Below are 17,214 nucleotides of genomic sequence, written 5' to 3' on the forward strand. Positions count from 1 at the left end.
TAGGAAACTCACAAACCTGCCCCCACAGAACAGGTGCTACTGCTGACTGTCTCCCGGAAGGAGCCTTCCCAGCTTTAACAAACCCAGCACGGGGCATTCACGCAAATCCTGCCTTGCTGATGGAGACAGGCAGCGCCTCAGGTCACACACCTGAGTGTCCATGAGGATTTCAGCACAGGGCTGGGGGCGGGACCAAGCCTGGCATTTCTGGATTTGGGGCAGTTAAGCCGCTGATAGGAACTTGCTGTTGAGTCATTTTCCCCTATAATTTGAAAGTTTACAGCAGAAAACTTTCTGGCTCGTGACTGTCTTCCTACAAAGACAGGATCAGGGCAATAAGAATGCAGAGAATATGGGGGAAGGACTTCTTCCTCCTCCCATAGGTTTGGGGGAGAGATCACCTCTCAAGACCTCTTACTCCCACCGCAAGGACCCCGGCAGAGGCCAAAGAAACAGGCTTAACAGTTTCAAACACAACTAATACCAAATGTGTGCCTTTTACTTCCACATAAAAAAATTATACCCCACTGATCTTGACCGTAAACCAACAACAACAAAAAAAGGCAAACAGAATTTATGCAAAGGCTTTGAGGACTTATTAAACCTAGAAAATCTTGGGAGTTTCCATTGTGGCTCAATGGTAACGAACCCAACTAGTATCCATGAGGATGCAGGTTCAATCCCATGGCCTCGCTCAGTGGGTTATGGATCTGGTGTTGCCATGAGCTGTGGTGTAGGTCGCATTCGTGGCTCGGATCTGGCATTGCTGTGGCTATGGCTGTGGTGCAGGCCAGCAGCTGTAACTCCGATTTGACCTCTGGCCTGGGAACTTCCATACGCTGCAGATGAGGCCCTAAAAAGAAAAACAAAACAGCTAGAAGATGTCATTTATATTTGATATGCTCTGTTTTTTTCAGAATAAAGGGGGTCAAGGGCTTCTGGGTGGTAGGGTTGGTGGGATATTGACATCACTGGAGGTGTTGAGGGGGCAGAGGGCAGAGCTCTGGGCAGGAAGCAGCCGCCACCTGCTGTAGTGCCAAGGGTTAATGAAAAAATGCCCTGGAGAGCAGCATTGTTAGGGGAACCCACTAGGTCTGCCGAGGAGCAAAGAGAAACAGCTGCAGGCAGTCCGACCGCCTTTACCACTGGAGGCTCAAGGAGGAGGTATGGTCACTCAAGTCCTGTAAGTCATGAAGGAACCCCTCGACAGGCACCACAGCCAGAAATGCTGCACAAACAAGAGAGTGACAGCAGGAAAATGCTGACCTCCACCTGCTCCCACCAGCTGACCCCGACCAGAGCGGTCATCCAACCTGGAGGGAACCCAGGGCCTGTAGGGATCAGCCGCCAGAAGACAGGGCAGAGAACGGCTCTGAGGACAGAGGATGAGCATCGTAGGTCCCCTTCCATGCAGAAGCGACTTTTTTTATCCTATAGAGGGGAGGCCATGGTACCCGCTGGAGATCGAGTGAGATGATAAGCCAACCATGATTGCAGGAGAACCCATCTCAGTTTAGGAACAAGGAAGAAACAGGGAGTGCCTGTGTATTCTGTTATCAACACACTCCCCCTCCTGGCATTTTCTGGAAATGGGCAGTTTGGGTTTCTCAGAATGTCACAACCATCCAGTGTTCACCACTGACCCCCTCCCCACCTGCCCATTTCACAAACAGGTCCAGCTGGATGCCCCAAGTTCCCCTTCCTCGAGCAGCATCCAGCCACTGACCTGGACTGCTTCTTGGCAGACACTGAGCCAAACTCTGGAGAAAACAAAGGAGTCAAAATAACACGAGAGTTGAGATTCCTGCTGGGTGATCAAGTTTATTGAAAGGCAAACTCGCTTTCTCCAGAGTTCACTTACATGGAGGTAGCTGCCCAACAATGTCTCTCCCCCATGACAAACCAAGGCAATCAAACCATACTTGAAAGCACAAACCCAACAGAATAAGCCTATTGGTGCTGTCAGATGACATTCAGAAAAAAAATTACAAAGCTATTATGATGATTGTCTCCAAAGCACTGCATTTGGCCGTATACTTGTTTATTAAATAAAGTACTTTTTTTTTTTTCTTTTTAAGCTAGCTAAAGAAAATACTCTCAAGTAGGGTTAGTTCTTAAAACAATAAACAGAAAAAAAAATATGTGTACATAATAAAATCAAAGAAGGACAGATTGTCAGAGCTGGCAAGGACCTTGGGCCCTGGTCTTGAATCATTCCATATAATCTGCTACTCGGAGGGCATGCCTCTCAAGGTCCTGGGGTAAGATGAGCTGGGAAAATGTCTCTTAACTCCCAGTCCACTGTTCCTCCCGCCCCATTACACTGCATGCATCCAGCTCACCACCAGCGCCATTACCACAAAGAGGGTGCATTTGCTAACATGTGAAACAACGGCTTTAGGGTAAGGATGCAGGTCTTCTGAACGATGAGCGCCGTTCCCTCTGTAGGGGCAGTTTGTTTCTTGCAGCTTGCTTCATGGCTACCAGAAGTAATCAGTCAGAACGAGAGGCAGTGAACTTCTCATCAACCCAGACAGACTCCTCCTAACTCCAAAGTTGTTGGGCACCTGCTTTCCCCTCTTGGATCCACAGTTCTGAGCCAGCAGAGGCATGGCTAGGCAGGCATCTTGGCAAATATCTCACGGTGGTGGAAGCAGTGGCGAACTCAAGAACCTATGAGGGTCAGAGAACCCCTGGGAGTTCCAGTGAGACTCGCCGTGTCCCCAAGAGGACAGAGGGGCTCCAGGGCTGGGTCTGGAGGGGCTCAGCCTCTACATCCGTCTGTGGGACTGTTGTCTATCACATGGTTGCCCCCAACAGTGCTCCAGGAAGGGAGGGACTTTGATCCACTTTATTCATGGCTGTGTTCCCAGTGCCAAAGACTGGGATATCGTCGAAGGTCCAATAAATACTTGCTAAATGAATGAATGGCTAAAGGGAGGAATCTCCACAGTCCAAGGAAGTAAGCAGAGGCAAGAAGCCCTCCACCCAGCGGAGGGAGAGGAGGGCCTGGCTCAGGTGCCTCCCCCACAGGGGGCGATGACACCCACCCTTAAATGGGCCTCTTCACCCTGAACTTGCTGGGTAGGCTCTGTGACCTGGTGAAGCAGGGCGCTGAGATTCCCCACTCCCCATGACAGCTGTCACAGAGCACTTGGGTCACAGGCCTCTCATCTACCAGGATGTATGGGGACCCTGCTGAGGCTGCTGGACACACACACTCGGCTCACAGGGTTCTTTCTCTCCTGGGCCGTGGTGAGCCCTCTCAACTGCCCACTGCACACCCTCGTCCAGGTGACCAGACCTGGCCTCTGGGCCTGCCTGGGGACCCTTACAGTGACAGGGACACCAGGAAGGCTGGATGTGCCAGGATACCCTGCATCCTCCCAATGCCCTCCTGAAATGCCATCCGGGGGCGGGGCCTTGCCCGGATATCACCCAGTCCCACCCACTGTCCCCTGTCTGGGAAAGTAGAAAGGATTCTTCCAGTTGGTACAGACATGCCTCCGTCTTGTACTTCTCCCCTCCCCTTCCCGACATACACCTGAGATCCTGCTCCTCCCCCTCCTGTCCACACCTTCCCCAGCTTTCGAGAACTTCTCTTCCGCCTCCCTCATCCTACCCCCACCCACACCCACACCCACATGCTTATCCCATCTCCTCTCTTCCAGTTCCCATGACCTTATCATGCGGACCCGCCTCTTCCTCAAGCCCAAGTGCATGAACCTTGTCCCCAAACCCTCCCAGTCCCCATCTAGCAAGCACCCCATCCAGGGGCCGAGAGGGCAAAGTTCAGAGGCCTGCTGGGGGCGGGGGGCAGGAGGAAGCGACCAGTAACACCTGATGGGAGGGCGCCATCCTCCCAGAAAACACATCCTCTGTCAAAACCCCTACATGCATGTCTCCCAACACCACTGGTGTAAAAGAAATCGCAACTGGTGACTGGAATCGGTCTCAGCGTAGCTTAGATACTTTACCAAAAATCTAAGTGAAATAAGCAACCAAGGCCGCAGGTTCAAGTGATCTCTGACAACTTTCCCTCTCTTCATCAGCAAGCTGGGACAAAGACCACTTGAATTTCTCTTCTCAGGATTAACTTCCTTGTCACCACAACGATTCCGTTTTTTCCAACTCTGATATCCTGAGGGGCCTTTAGTCTAGCGTCTCCCTCTTCCTCTTGCCTCTGCTCTGCAATACTTAAAAATCTAGTAACTTCATATTTTGAAAAATAATACTCAGTAGAGATGTGCGAACTTTACAAACAAGCTACCCCAAGAAGCCTTTGGAACATTCCCAAATGGAACAGCAGCAGTCCATGAGAAGGTCTGATTTAAAATATGTACAGCCTATACACCATTCCCCCCTCCCCCGCACAATGGCTGTTAAAAAAGGAACTAGATTTGGACCCTTTTTCTCGACAGGGGGAGGGCGGTGGGGGCATGAGCAGCAGCGCCAATGGTGCTGGTGGACAGCTGGGCAGGACAGGAGCGCCCTCTACCAGGCTGCCGGGGGATGGCTCCCAGGCAGCAGGCGGCTCAGCGCATACACTGCAATGGCTAAGTCTAAGCTACCAGAGCTGTGCTGCCACAGAGAGGAGGCCACGATGCAAGGGGAGGAAGGAATTGCCTGCTCTGTGAGAGGAGGTGACAGGGCTCCTTTCCGGCCTCCCGCTGTGGATCCAGGAAGTGGGCTCAGATCTGGCTCGCAAGAGTGCTGTCCTTGGGGTAAGTGTAGCTCAGCGGTGCCTCGTAGAGGCTGCCCCCATCTGTGCTGAGGTCGTCATCATCATCCACGTCATCCAGCACTTTGCTTGGCAGCTTCTTAAGTCTGCGGAACAACAGCGGACATGTTTCCTGGTCCTGGACTGGGGCTCACCTCTGATCTGCAGCTGAAGGGGTTGGAGGTTCCTGTCTCTCCACCCCAGTGAGTGGCATATAAGCCTGTGAACTTGACTGGTCTGCCCCTGACAGTTCCGACAGCAACAGGGAGCAAACTGCTCACCTGTTAGCATGGGAAGCTGCTATAGACAGGGTAGGCTACAGATAAGGTGGGCTGGGCAGGGCTGGACCAAAATCAGCAGTACTGATTTTTCCTTTTGCTTCCCAAGTGGCTCAGCAGGGTGCCACTATAAATCCCATCTTAACTAAAAACTTTATTGTCTTGTTCACCATGGGTCGTTTGCATTAGTATTGCATGTAGTATAAATTCTCCATCTTGATTACTGAGGGTTTTTTTTTTTTTTTTTTGCTTTTTAGGGCCACACCTGCTTTTTAGAACCACATATGGAGGTTCTCAGGCCAGGGGTTGAATTGGAGCTACAGCTGCCAGCCCACACCACAGCCACAGAAACTCAGGATCAGAACCATGTCTGCGACCCACACCATAGCTCACGGCTAGGCCGGATCCCCAACCCACCAAGGGAGGCCAGGGATCGAACCCGTGTCCTCATGGATCCTAGTCAGGTTTGTTAACCACTGAGCCAAAAAGGGAACTCCCAATTATTGAGATTTTTGGTGCTCCTTAAATGTTTCCCCTTAATGCCAGCCAGGGGCTGGGTTCTCGACTGGCTCTGTTTACATGATTCTCAACAGGCTCCAGTCTTTTACACATTTCTAAAAAAACTACCTTGGCAGCCAGCAAAAAGCCCTAGGTCACAGTCAGCCTCGAAGAAAGGCCCAGTTCTATGAATGAGGCATGAACTTAAACTCACGCCTTCATTGCAAAGACCCAGGCAGTGGTCCTGAGGCAGGAAAAGCAACCCCCACCTAATCCTCCATCCTCAGGTCCATGGCCGGGAAGCTTGAAAGAGCAGCTCTCTCTGGAAACCAGGTCTGGGATATGCTGGTGCTCCAGAGAACATGAAACAGAACTTCACCTCATTTCTCCCTAACCCAGGAGTACTAGGGGCTGGCCTAGGAGCTGCTCCCCCCATGGTGGTGGGAGCCACTCGTACCTGCTCCGAGCCTCAGTTTCCCCTTCTAGAGACATGGATAATACCTGCCCTGCTGACACTGGAGCAATGGTAGGAGGATGACACACGTGACATTCTTTTGAGCATGTGGGGCAACTGGAGTAGACAGCGCCACTCTCTGTTCTAGGATGGGATGACCCCAAATGGTGACAAGGGATCAGTATGAGACATCAGAAGTGGGAGTGCCCTGAAAGCACTGCACCCTCCTCAAATGCCATGGGCATCACGGTCCCTGTGGGGTCACCACACTTGCCCACCTTAAGTCCTTCTTCATGGAATTGAGCTGCCCCTGCAGCTGCTCATTCACGTCCATCTGCTCCTCCAGCTCCCTCTGCAGCTTCTTTTTAGAACTTTCCAGCCTGTCGATTTCCTCCTCAGCCTCCTCCACCTGGCGCTTCATTGCCTTCAAGCGCAAGCTCAGCTGCAGGGGAGAGAAAGCAGGCTGTGAGCTGGCAGGTCACCTGGCCCAGCATGGAGAGACCAGCGGTCCATCCAGGCAACCAAGACATAGCAAAGGGGACAGAAGACTAAGAAAGACATGTCTACTTTTCAAAAGCCAAATTCAGGATTGAAGTTTGCAGAAACCCCCTACTGAGTGGACTCCAAAGGTGCCATTCCGTGACGGAAGGGGTGGGGAGTAAAGGGAGGACTCGGTCCACTGCAACCTCACTGCCCACCCACGCCCCCAGCCCGCAACGTTCAATCTCAGCTGGGAATGAACTCGCAGAGGGGCCCACACCTGGTCCTTCTGATCTGTCAGTGACAGGTGCTCATCATCCACCTGCATTACCAGCTCCTTCACCTTCCGCTCCAGCCGGCGGTTGCTGAGCTGGAGGCTGGCCCGGTCCCTGCAAGGGCGAGGGAAGCAGAACAGAGGACCCTCTCACCCCAGTGCCCCCCAGCACCCTTACCCCAGGAGGCCCAGCCCACACCTGCCTGGTCTACTCAGGCTTAGAGTCAGAGAGACTCACACCCAAACAGGAGGGAAGCACTGCCCACTGGACAGATGAGGACACAGGGCTCTGAGAAGGGGCATGGCTGTGCCTGAGCCCAGAGAGCCAGACAGGGGCTGAGCCTGGGCCTTCCCTGAGCGCCCCCATCCCACTGCTTTACTTGGTAAGGCAGAGGGTCACAGGCTGCCAGACTGTTAATGTTTGGGGCTGACGCTAGGCTGCTCTGGCTCAGTCCTAAAGTCCTACTGAAAATGGATAATGTACAGTGCTCTAGGCACGCACCAAACACTCACACTGCCACCAGGAAGGTGAAGGGCTGTAAGACCTGAGGCTGGCCAAGTGCAACCTGGTGCTGGCCCTGGGGCTGTGGGCTGAGTGCTAGCTACAGGGAATCACGGTGCAGAAAGGGGGCGGTCATCTGATCCTCTGTCCCTCACAGCCACACGCCCATCTCTAACAGATGGCCACTTGGCCTCTGCTGAAGACACCTGGCTCCCAGGGCACATCAGCCCCCTTTCCTCCATTCCAGCTCCAACTCAGTAGCTTAAGAGGCCACCTGTCCTACTGAAGGTGGGGAAAGGAGCAGCTATGAACTAAGCAGTTAGGGTGGAGGGGGAATCTTAAGTTTCAGCCTTGCTACATCAATATTTCAGCCAAGCTACCTTCCCAAGTCACTTACTTTGGTGGGTCTCCGTTATCCCACCTCTAAAATGGGAACAATTTTCCAGCAAGGCTATACTTGCTCTGCCTTCCTCAACAGGCTTAGGAGGACAGGAAGAAGCACAAGAGCAAAACACTCTGTAATGCAATGCCCGCTGCCCACCAGGGACCCTGCACCATGGTTGGGCTGGGCTCACCTCTCCTCGCTCTCCAGACGGTCCTCCAGCTCTGCAATCCTGGCCTCCATCTGCACCACCAGCCCCTCTTTGCTGGACCTGTAGGAACCTTCCAGGTGGATAATCCGGCTCTTTAAGTCCTTGTTCTGGAATAAGACAGGGAGACTGTGAGGGGCTGTGTCTGCCACACTCTGTGCAGAGCAGGAGCAGAGCCCCAGGTGGGTGGATGTTTGGTCAGTGACTGTGATAAGCCTAGTTTCCACATTAAGATATGTGGCCCCAGGAGACCTGGGGATGTTTTCTGGGCAAAGCTTTGCACTCCAGTCCTGACAGGCCAAAAGAAGAGGTTCTATCACACACCCCAATGGGCCTAATTGAAAGCTTTGGAATGTCCTAAGAAGCCTGCATGTCAGACAAACAAGCATGGCCTTGGCTTTTTATAAACCTATTGGGGTGGGACGGGAGAATCAGGCTCCTTCAGTAATATCACCTGCCCATTGAAGGACTTATATGAATAGCATGTGAAGAAAGAGTGATTCAAGTAGGATCTGTTAGCAACACCTGCATTTGAGGATGCTGGTCTTTTATTATTCTCTTCTCATTGGACTTGAGCCCTCTTAGGTCTTAAACACAGCACTATAATTCCACTTCTCCCCAGCTGCTAAACCTCCAAGCACATCTGACACTGGGAATACCTGTTCTGGAAAAGGCCTCAGAAACACATCTACCCCTGAGGGGATTTCATGGAGTGCTGTGCCAAGAAGACTCAACCAAGGGGCTCCAGTCCAAAGCCACAAGGAAGGGCCAATGGAGGGGTTGGTTCAGCTGCCCTCACCTGTCTCTCCAGGGAAATCTTGTCACATTCCAAGTCCTGACGCGCAGCTCTCTCCTGAAGCAGCTCGTTCCGCATCTGCTCCATCTACACCAAACAGAGCCAAAGCCCAGAGGTTAGAGAGGTTGTTCCTGGAGCCTTTGTGCTGAAATGCTTCCCAGGTACTGAATTCCAACCTCCAAGTCAGCTACTCTTCTTGACAGGGGCTTCCTGCCTTCTCTTAAATAGAAGCTGTTTCTTACTCTTGACTTCTCAATGATTGCATGGATAATACAAATAACAATAACTCATAGATAACCCTGTCATGATGGGTTGAATCGTGTCCCCCCAGAAAGATACACTAAAGTCCTAACCACGAGAACCTCAGACATCACCTTATTTGGAAACAGGCTCTTGATAGAGGCAATCAAGTTAAACTGATGTCATTAGAGTGGGCTCTAGCCCAATATGACCGATGTCCTTGTAAAAAGGAAGAAGTTAGTTTCTTTCCTTCTTTCTTTCTTTTTAGGGTTAGGGCCACACCTGTAGCATATGGAGGTTCCCAGGCTAGGGGTCGAATCAGAGCTGCAGCTGCTGGCCTATACCACAGCCACAGCAACACCAGATCCAAGCCACATTCGTGACCCACACCACAGCTCAGAGCAACGCAGGATCCCGACCCACTGAGCGAGGCCAGGGATCAAAGCTGCATCCTCACAGATACTAGTCAGGTTCTTAACTCACTGAGCTACAACAGGAACTCCAAAAGGGGACATTTTGATGCAGACAGACATGGACAGAGGCAAGACAGAGACACAGGGAGAATGCCACGTGAAGACAGAGGATTGGACGGAGGCAGCTCCAAGTCAAGGAATACCAAGATTGCCATCAAACTGCCAGAAGCCAGGAAGAAGGAAGGAAGGATTCTTGCACAGGACTGGAGGATGGATGGCCCTGCCAATGCTTTGAATTCAGAGTTTTGGCCTCCAGAGCCTGAGACAATACACCTTAGCTGTTCTAGGCCATCTACTTTACAGTGCTCTGGGATGAAGCCCTAGAGAACTGAACACCTGCACAGCATTTCATAGGCAGTATCCCACGACAGCCCCACAACAACCCCACGGCGACAATGATGATGTAGGTAATATCATCTCTGCTGAGGACATCACAGCTCCGAGAATCTAATCACCCTGGATGGTGACCAGCCCTCCCAGATTGCCCAGGACCAAGGATGGACTTGGGACATAGGATTTCCGCTCAATCTGCAGGAGTCCCGGGCAAACTAGGACAAGGCAGTCACTCAACCTGCTGGAGAGCTACACAACTAACAACAGAGGGGCTGGGATTTCCCTGAGTTCCTGACTGCTGCATTCAAGTTCAAGCTTCAGAGAAGGCTTCTGCAGTCAGCATATCTCAGATGCTACTAGATCTCTCCCTTCTTATGCCAGAAACAGAAGTCAGCAAGAATGCTCCAGGTGTCCTGGCAAAGGCCAAGTGGCTATTGTGGATTTCTTCTATAGTAATAGGAAATGAGCCTGGCTGGGCGGCATCTGGAAAGAGATCCCATCACCTGCCTGTCAGCATCTCCATCCCCCATCCCCTTTAGCACAGGTGAAAGGAGCTTCAAAGGCAGAGGCCCCAGATGCTGTTTCCAGAACCGTCCAATAGAGGGCGCCCTGAAGACGCCCAGAGAACCAGGAAAATCAAGCTGCCTGCTCCTTAAGGTCAGCGACCAACATAGCTAAGAGGTGTGCACACAGCAGTCCCTCGAGGCCTGGGGAGACTTGTAACACTCTCACCTTATCTGGTCTTGGCCTGGATTTTCACAGGCTATACAAGCTCCCCTGAGTAAAAGATAAGGTCATTCCTTCCCTGCCATCCACCCCAAGTGCAAGAGCTGACAGTTCTGTGAATAATGAGAGGTGTCACCACAACAGGCTAGGCTTGCATCACCCACTGTCCCAACCACAGTGTTGCACGGGGTGACAAGTGGAGTGGTGTGGCTGGTCCAGAGTGGGTGACACGGAGTGGTAAGAAATGAGGCTGGCCACTGTCAGGGCTGGTACATGGAGGCCTTGGCACCACAGGAGGAAGCTGGGACCCTGCCCACAGGTGAGGGTGAATCTGTGTGTCCAAAAAATAAAAAATAAAAAATAAAGTTTGCCTTTCTGACCGGCAGGCTTCTAAGGCACCAGGGTTCTGAATTTTACAGCAGAGGACACTGAGGTCCAGGGCAATTATCCATGTACCTGGAGGGAGCCAAGCCAACTCAGAGGTCACAGCCCCACGTGCTCTGGCTCCCTAGACCAACTCAGTGGAAAAAACTTCAAATGGACTTAGGGTTAAGACAGCTGTCACGTAAAAACCAAACCTGGGAGGCAGTCAGTCTCCTTGGGGCATCCTTATACGCAGCAGGGGAAAAAATGCCAGCCTTGCATAGGGTCAGCAGGCAGAGCATTTAAAACTCCTCCTGTGCCCCCCGCCTGGAGAATCACATGCTGCAAAGAGGGCCTGGAATGATTCCTGTAATGCTCTATAAGCACAAAGTCCAGGAGTAATGAATGCAGCCTCACAGCCCCACTCCGAACGCAGCTGTGACCCACAGAGGTCGTCAGCACAGCTGGGCCACGGGGCCTCGACATGCCTCTCGGGGGAAATTGTTCTGTTCACGCCTACTGGGCAGAGGCCAGACCTCACTGAGGACACAGTTAAACTTTCACTGCAATGGGAAGCAATTACACAGGCTGGCAGCAGGGGCCCCGCTTTCTTCCTGGCTCTGCATATGAACTTGGTCAGCTCACCTCTGGGATGCAGACTCATTTTAGAACAAAGAAGCTGAACAAGGCAGCCTGTGACACAGCGAAAGCGCCCTGGGGTGCTGTGTGTGTGGCTCTCCCTGAAGGCAGCTGCAGGCCCCTGCTCCGTCCTTAGCTACAGTGACCATCTCTTCCCTCCAGACCTTTAGGACAGTCCCCAGAAAAGACCCCCCTCTGTCAAGCTCAGAGGTAGAGTGTGTTTGTGAACTTACAGGCTTGTGTGCTGGGGGGGAGGGGTGGTCTTGGAATGATGGGGTGGGTGCATTCATTCCTCAGACTATACCTATCATCAGCCTAGGCTGGACATCGTGACAAAAAGACCAACACAGTATCCGATCTCATCACAGGCTTGTAGGGGACAAACTGGTCCGGTACATGCGGTCAGTGTCACCAAGATAGGGAAGGAGAGAGTAGGGGTGGAACACATGGCGGGGGGGGGGGTCACACCCCACCCAGACTTGGAGGGCCAGGGAAACCCTCCAGAAGAAGGAACACAGGGCGGGGGAGGACAGAGTCAGGAAGAGAGGGGAGGGGGCAGAAGAGAACGTGCAGCTGATGAGACAGGGCGGAGGTAAGAGAGAGGCAGCACAGGTGGGAAGCCAAGGGGACAGGTGGAGAGATAGACAGGGTACAGTCACACGGGGCCCACAATAGTACTGTGAGCAGGACAGAAAGGACAGAAGCCCTGCATTGCTTTTTTAGAGTGTTATTCCCTCCCACCATCCCCCAATGAGGTGGGTACTGTTAATATGCCTGCCCACCCCGGAGTCCAGGGGTGTTTGCACACACAGGTGTGGAGGCTGCATGACGCCAGGTGAAGCCACAGGATGGAAGAGCTCACTAAGGAGAAAGGAATGAAGGAGGAGGAAGAACTGAGCCTGGGAAGGCCTCCTGCTCCACGTTATGAGGGGAGGCAGGGAGGAAACCAGGATGCTGACCCGTCCCCAGAGCAAAGGAAGGGAGGCCCTGAGGAAGGTGGGCGGAAGGAGGACTGAGGAAAAGGCATGCCTGATATGGGGAGTTTGCTCTGGGAGGCTGGGCAGGCAGAACCGGACTGCAGAGACTGGGAGACAAGGCTCCAGGCGGTCAGCTGCAGAGCTTGAGGGAGGGGTTTGCAAGCCATCTGCCCACACTGTTCCCAGACCAAGGGCGAGAATCACAGAAGAGGAAGACGCAGTGGGTGATGGACTGTAACAGGATGGGAGTATGACGGGAGACGGGCCATCCAGGGAGGGATAGGCAGGATCCAGCCAGCATGGAGAGAACCTTTCCCTGGGAGACCTAGAGCACAGAAGAAGACCCAGCCAGGCTGGGGGAAGCAGGATCCTGGAGCTCGGAGGCCTGGGAGGGAGCAGGAAGGGAGAGAGAAAGAAGAGAAGTGAGATTATTTCCCCCAAAGTGAAAGGATAAGGAAAAACTGGAGGCTTGTAGAGAAAGAAATTCAGTTGTTACAGGGTGTGAGGTCCAAATCCAGCAAGAGGCAGTAAAAGGTGGGCAGGGCAGAGGCCAGGGTCTCCTCGCAGCTGGATAGCACCTGCTGTCTGGGGGCCCGGGTGGTGACTTCCCGCAGCTGTGCTCCAGGCTGAGGAAAGAGGAGGGAAACACAAAGAAGCAAGAGCCTCTGGTGACAGGGGCGGAGCAACTACGTGTCTGCGTCTGAGCCCATTAATCCTCCTGGAACTCGCAGGGGCAGCAGTCAGCACCCTTGCTTTCCAGGTGGGAGGCTCAGGAAGAGGGGAAGCAGCTTTGGGCTGCAAACCTGTAGGACCCAGGTTCCTCAATGAAGGGCAAAACGCAGGACAGGCAAGAGCTCATTGCGGGGGGCGGGGGAGACCACGGAGCCTAAAGGGAAGCAGCAGGAGGTGAGAGGCAGAGGTTCTGTGGAGGGATTGAAGGACCCAAGGGGTTCTCCGCCCTGGGCCCAGGCTGAGGTTCAGGACAAACCCCTCAACGTAAAGCAGCAGCCACTGGCCAAAGTCTTGCTTCCTTAGCACCACTGCCTGGAAATTCTGGATCCTGCCAGGAAATGCCCCCCTCCACCCCGCCCCCCCCACCCCTGTGCAGAGGCGCTCGGGAAAGCAGCATTCCAGAGGCCTCCGCAGGTTCGAGACTTCCCCAGCGTGCCCCAGGCAAATGTGACTCTCCAAAGGAAACACATAACAGTAATTATTTATACCCTACCGCCTCCCCGCCAGAGATGGCTATTAAAGTGGAAGTGTAAAATAAATCAGAGTGGAGAACAGGAAGGAACAAATGCGTGGCCATAAAACTTCACAGTTACTGTCACTGAGCAGTCAATTTTTCTTCAGTCTTTTGGAAACCAAGGCTTTTGGCAAATGTGATAGGCTGCCTTTAATTCTTCTAAAAGAATAGCCTGACACTCAATTCTAAAATAAATCCACCACAAGGAATACCATGTGGTGTTATGCATAATGCCTTCAAGGAAGGTTTCACCATAAACCACATGTGTTTCAGCCATGCTCCTCAATACAGCCATCCCCAGCATTGGCCCAAATATTCCAAAGCAGATCCTTCTTATCCTGTGCCCACAGTGGCAAAAAAAAAAAAAAAAAAAAAAAAGAGAGAGAGAGAGAGAGAGAGAAAGAGGGAGAAAGGAGGAGAGGGGAAGCGGGGGAGAGGAGGGGACCAGGAGAGAGATGGAGAGGGGGAGAGAAAGAGAAAATGGCCTCTGGCTTCTCTGGACCAGGGAACTAAATCTGAGGTTGGGAAAATACTTCTTTATATAAGCTTAGCACTTTATGTGCTATTTACCCTTCAACTACATTAAATAGACCAAACCAAAACTTTCCAGTCAAATTAAAACCAGAACAGGAGCTAAAGGCAACAGTGTATCACAGCTGGACTGAAAGAATGTTAAACCCTGAGCACGATGATCGGAAATAACTGTATTAGATTCCAGTGGCTTTATGTCAGAGACACTGGTGACCTGAGCCAGCTCTCGGGATTAGAAGCAGCTGCCTTCTGGGTTAATGAAAAGCCAGAGATATTTGTGATTGCTAATAACAATATTTAACTCCATCACCTGTGTTTACCATTGGGCTGTAAAAGGGTTGGTGAGCTCACACTTCTGGCTAGTACTAAAAGTGATACTCAACCACAAGGAAGAAAAATTATTATTAACCAACTGTACACAATGAGTTCTTGAGCAGCCTTTAGAAGAAGGGGCAATTCTGAGACCAGAATCATTTTAATTAAAGGGGGAAAAAAATGAAAGAAAGATAGAAAGAAATCCCTTTCTGCTCTTGTACTCACTGACGGCAAAGGAGCCTTACTGCCCAGGTGTATAGTCTGGTAGCTGCATCCTCCCCCTGGCCCCATGCAGACTGAGGAACAGGTATGACACAGGCCACTAAGGGGCAGTTACTGAAAGTAACCATAGAAGCCCACAACTTTATCCACTTGGATTTATCCTGCAATTGCAAAGGCAACAGGGCAACCTCACTTCAGGCCCTGGAAAGAACATGAAGCCACCCGAAGCTTCTGAGTTTATACTTGTCTTTTTCTTTTTCTTTTTTTCTTTTTTTTTTTTTTTGGTCTTTTTAGGGCCACACCTGCAGCATATAGAAGTTCCCAGGCTAGGGGTCAAATTGAAGCTGCAGCTGCTGGCCTACACCACAGACACAGCAACTCGGGATCCAAGCCATGTCAGCAAGCTACAGCTGATAGCAATGCTGGATCCTTAACCCACTGAGCGGGGCCAGGGATGGAACCTGTGTCCTCATGGATACTAGTTGGGTTATCGCTGAGCCACAATGGGAACTCCTTGAGCTGGTACTTTTCCTCCAGCCTCCTGGCTGCCTGGGATGTATGAATGGTCTTTCCACTGGGTGAGGTTATTTTGGCCTCCCCAGGCAAAAGAACCCATCTCCATCTAGACGGAGCTCTCCTGGTAACTGCATGCACTCAGCCACTTAGTAACCACACAGCAGTGCCCAAGAACATCAGCCTGTGGGACACATTTAAAATACCAAGCATCCTGGACTCCTGAGGAGAATCAGGAGAGGACTAGGCAACATTAATCCTCATTCATATTAAGACACACCATGGCATTAGCTCTACCTTGAGAACAGAGACCCAAACATCTGGGGGTCCTGCCCACCCTCAGTTTGACACTGGGATGATGGAAACAGATAGAAGGGAGTGGGTTTCAGAGTCAGGCCGTGGCTCCACCTCTTACAAACCTCTCCACCTCGGGTGGCCACGTAGCCTCATAAGCCCCGAAAACAATGAGAGAAAGCATGCAAGACACAGGCCCAATGCCTAGCACCTGGAGATCCCGCAGTAAGAATGCAAATTGTCCTAAATGCAAACACAGTTTTGGAGGAAGGAGAGGAAAAAGGATTTCTCTGGATTTAAACAAACCAAAAGCCAGTAAAGCACCCATGATTTTATTCAAGTTTCCTTCAGCTTCAAGAATATCTTGAGCACGTTGCTGTGAGCTGTGGTGTAGGTCGCAGACGCTGCTCAGATCCCAAGTTGCTGTGGCTGTGGTGTAGGCCGGTGACTACAGCTCTGATTCGACTCCTAGCCTGGGAACTTCTATATGCAGAAGGTGCGGCCCTAAAAAGACAAAAGACCGGAAAAAAAAAAAAAAAAAGAATATCCTGAGCATGTATGGAAAAGGAAGGCCTGAGAAGGCCTGGGAACTTAAAAACAATGTTGCTGGTTTTTTTTTTTTTTTTTTTTGGTCTTTTTATCTTTTAGGTCCACAGCATATGGAGGTTCCAAGGCTAGGGGTCCAATCAAAACTGTAGCCGCCAGCCTATGCCACAGCAACAGAGGATCCGAGCTATGTATGTGACCTATACCACGGCTCACCGTAACGCCGGATCCTTAACCCACTGAGTGAGGCCAGGGATTGAACTCATCTCCTGATGGATGCTAGTTGGGTTTGCTAACTGCTAAGCCATGACAGGAACTCCCACCGGTATCTTTTTTTTTTTTTTTTTGCTTTTTTTAGGGCTACACCTGATTTTCATGATTTTGTATCATCTGTCCTTTGTCCCTGGGAATAGCCCAGCTAAGGCTTCATTCAGGCTCACCTTCTCTTGCTCTTACTCCCACCCAGTTCTGGAACTCTGCTTCACTCTTCTGCTCCACAACCTCCATGGCTCCCCACTACCTTCAGAATGGTCCTTTCAAAACCCTCAATATGCCTCTCCTATTTCTATCTTATGGAAACACAGGAGTCCATTCACTGCTCCTCAGAATATTAAATAGATCCTACCTCCCAATCCTTGTTCACTCCTTCCACTCCATCTAGGACTCCTTTTCCATTCCTTAGTCTAAATCTTACCCTTTCTTCAAAGCCAGCTCTGGACCACCCTGCCCCTGAGAACTCCCATAGTCACCCTTCCCCCCCTTAGCGGCCTGACTCCTTCACTTGGTGTTTAGGACCTGCTGCTCTTCCTTGAGACTCGTCCACTGTTTAGGTATGCCTCTGCTTCTCACACAAACCACGGCACCTCAAGGATGGAGGCTATTTTGTTTAACTGCACAGCCTGACCCCAGGGCCAAGCACACAGCCGGCGCCCACCATGCTGTGCAAACACTGCTAGACAGGACACTGCCTTGGGACACACCCGAGCACCCTGGCTGCTACAAGGGGGACTTCAGGCCTTGGTTCTTTCATCCACTGCATCAAAAGTCTGGGGAAATGAACCCAGAGGTCCTTGCCAGATCTCAGATGCTGTAAATGGGGTAGGCCATTTGCTAAAATTGTCAGAAAACATTTTTTTTTTTAAGCTTTTAAACCTAAGCCCTATCACTAAGACTAGGAGAAAAATGGAGCTGTTTGGAGGAAGCA

The 17,214-nt window shown here is 51.5% G+C and overlaps 1 protein-coding gene across 2 annotated transcripts in view; it reads right to left on the reverse strand.

Moving 5' to 3' along the window:
- Positions 1 to 1,795: 1,795 nt before the first annotated feature.
- Positions 1,796 to 17,214, reverse strand: part of CGNL1 (cingulin like 1) — a 174,135-nt gene continuing 158,716 nt past the window's right edge. For both annotated transcript variants that reach the window (XM_047766265.1, XM_047766264.1), the window contains exons 15-19: positions 8,596 to 8,679; positions 7,782 to 7,906; positions 6,711 to 6,819; positions 6,229 to 6,392; positions 1,796 to 4,827 (exon numbers count right to left, since the gene is read on the reverse strand). In XM_047766265.1, the coding sequence (XP_047622221.1) occupies positions 4,692 to 4,827; positions 6,229 to 6,392; positions 6,711 to 6,819; positions 7,782 to 7,906; positions 8,596 to 8,679 (618 nt within the window). In that variant the 3' untranslated portion in view covers positions 1,796 to 4,691. The remainder of the gene's footprint in view (positions 4,828 to 6,228; positions 6,393 to 6,710; positions 6,820 to 7,781; positions 7,907 to 8,595; positions 8,680 to 17,214) is intronic.

This window comes from Phacochoerus africanus, chromosome 2, assembly GCF_016906955.1.
Source record: "Phacochoerus africanus isolate WHEZ1 chromosome 2, ROS_Pafr_v1, whole genome shotgun sequence".
NCBI lineage: Eukaryota > Metazoa > Chordata > Mammalia > Artiodactyla > Suidae > Phacochoerus > Phacochoerus africanus.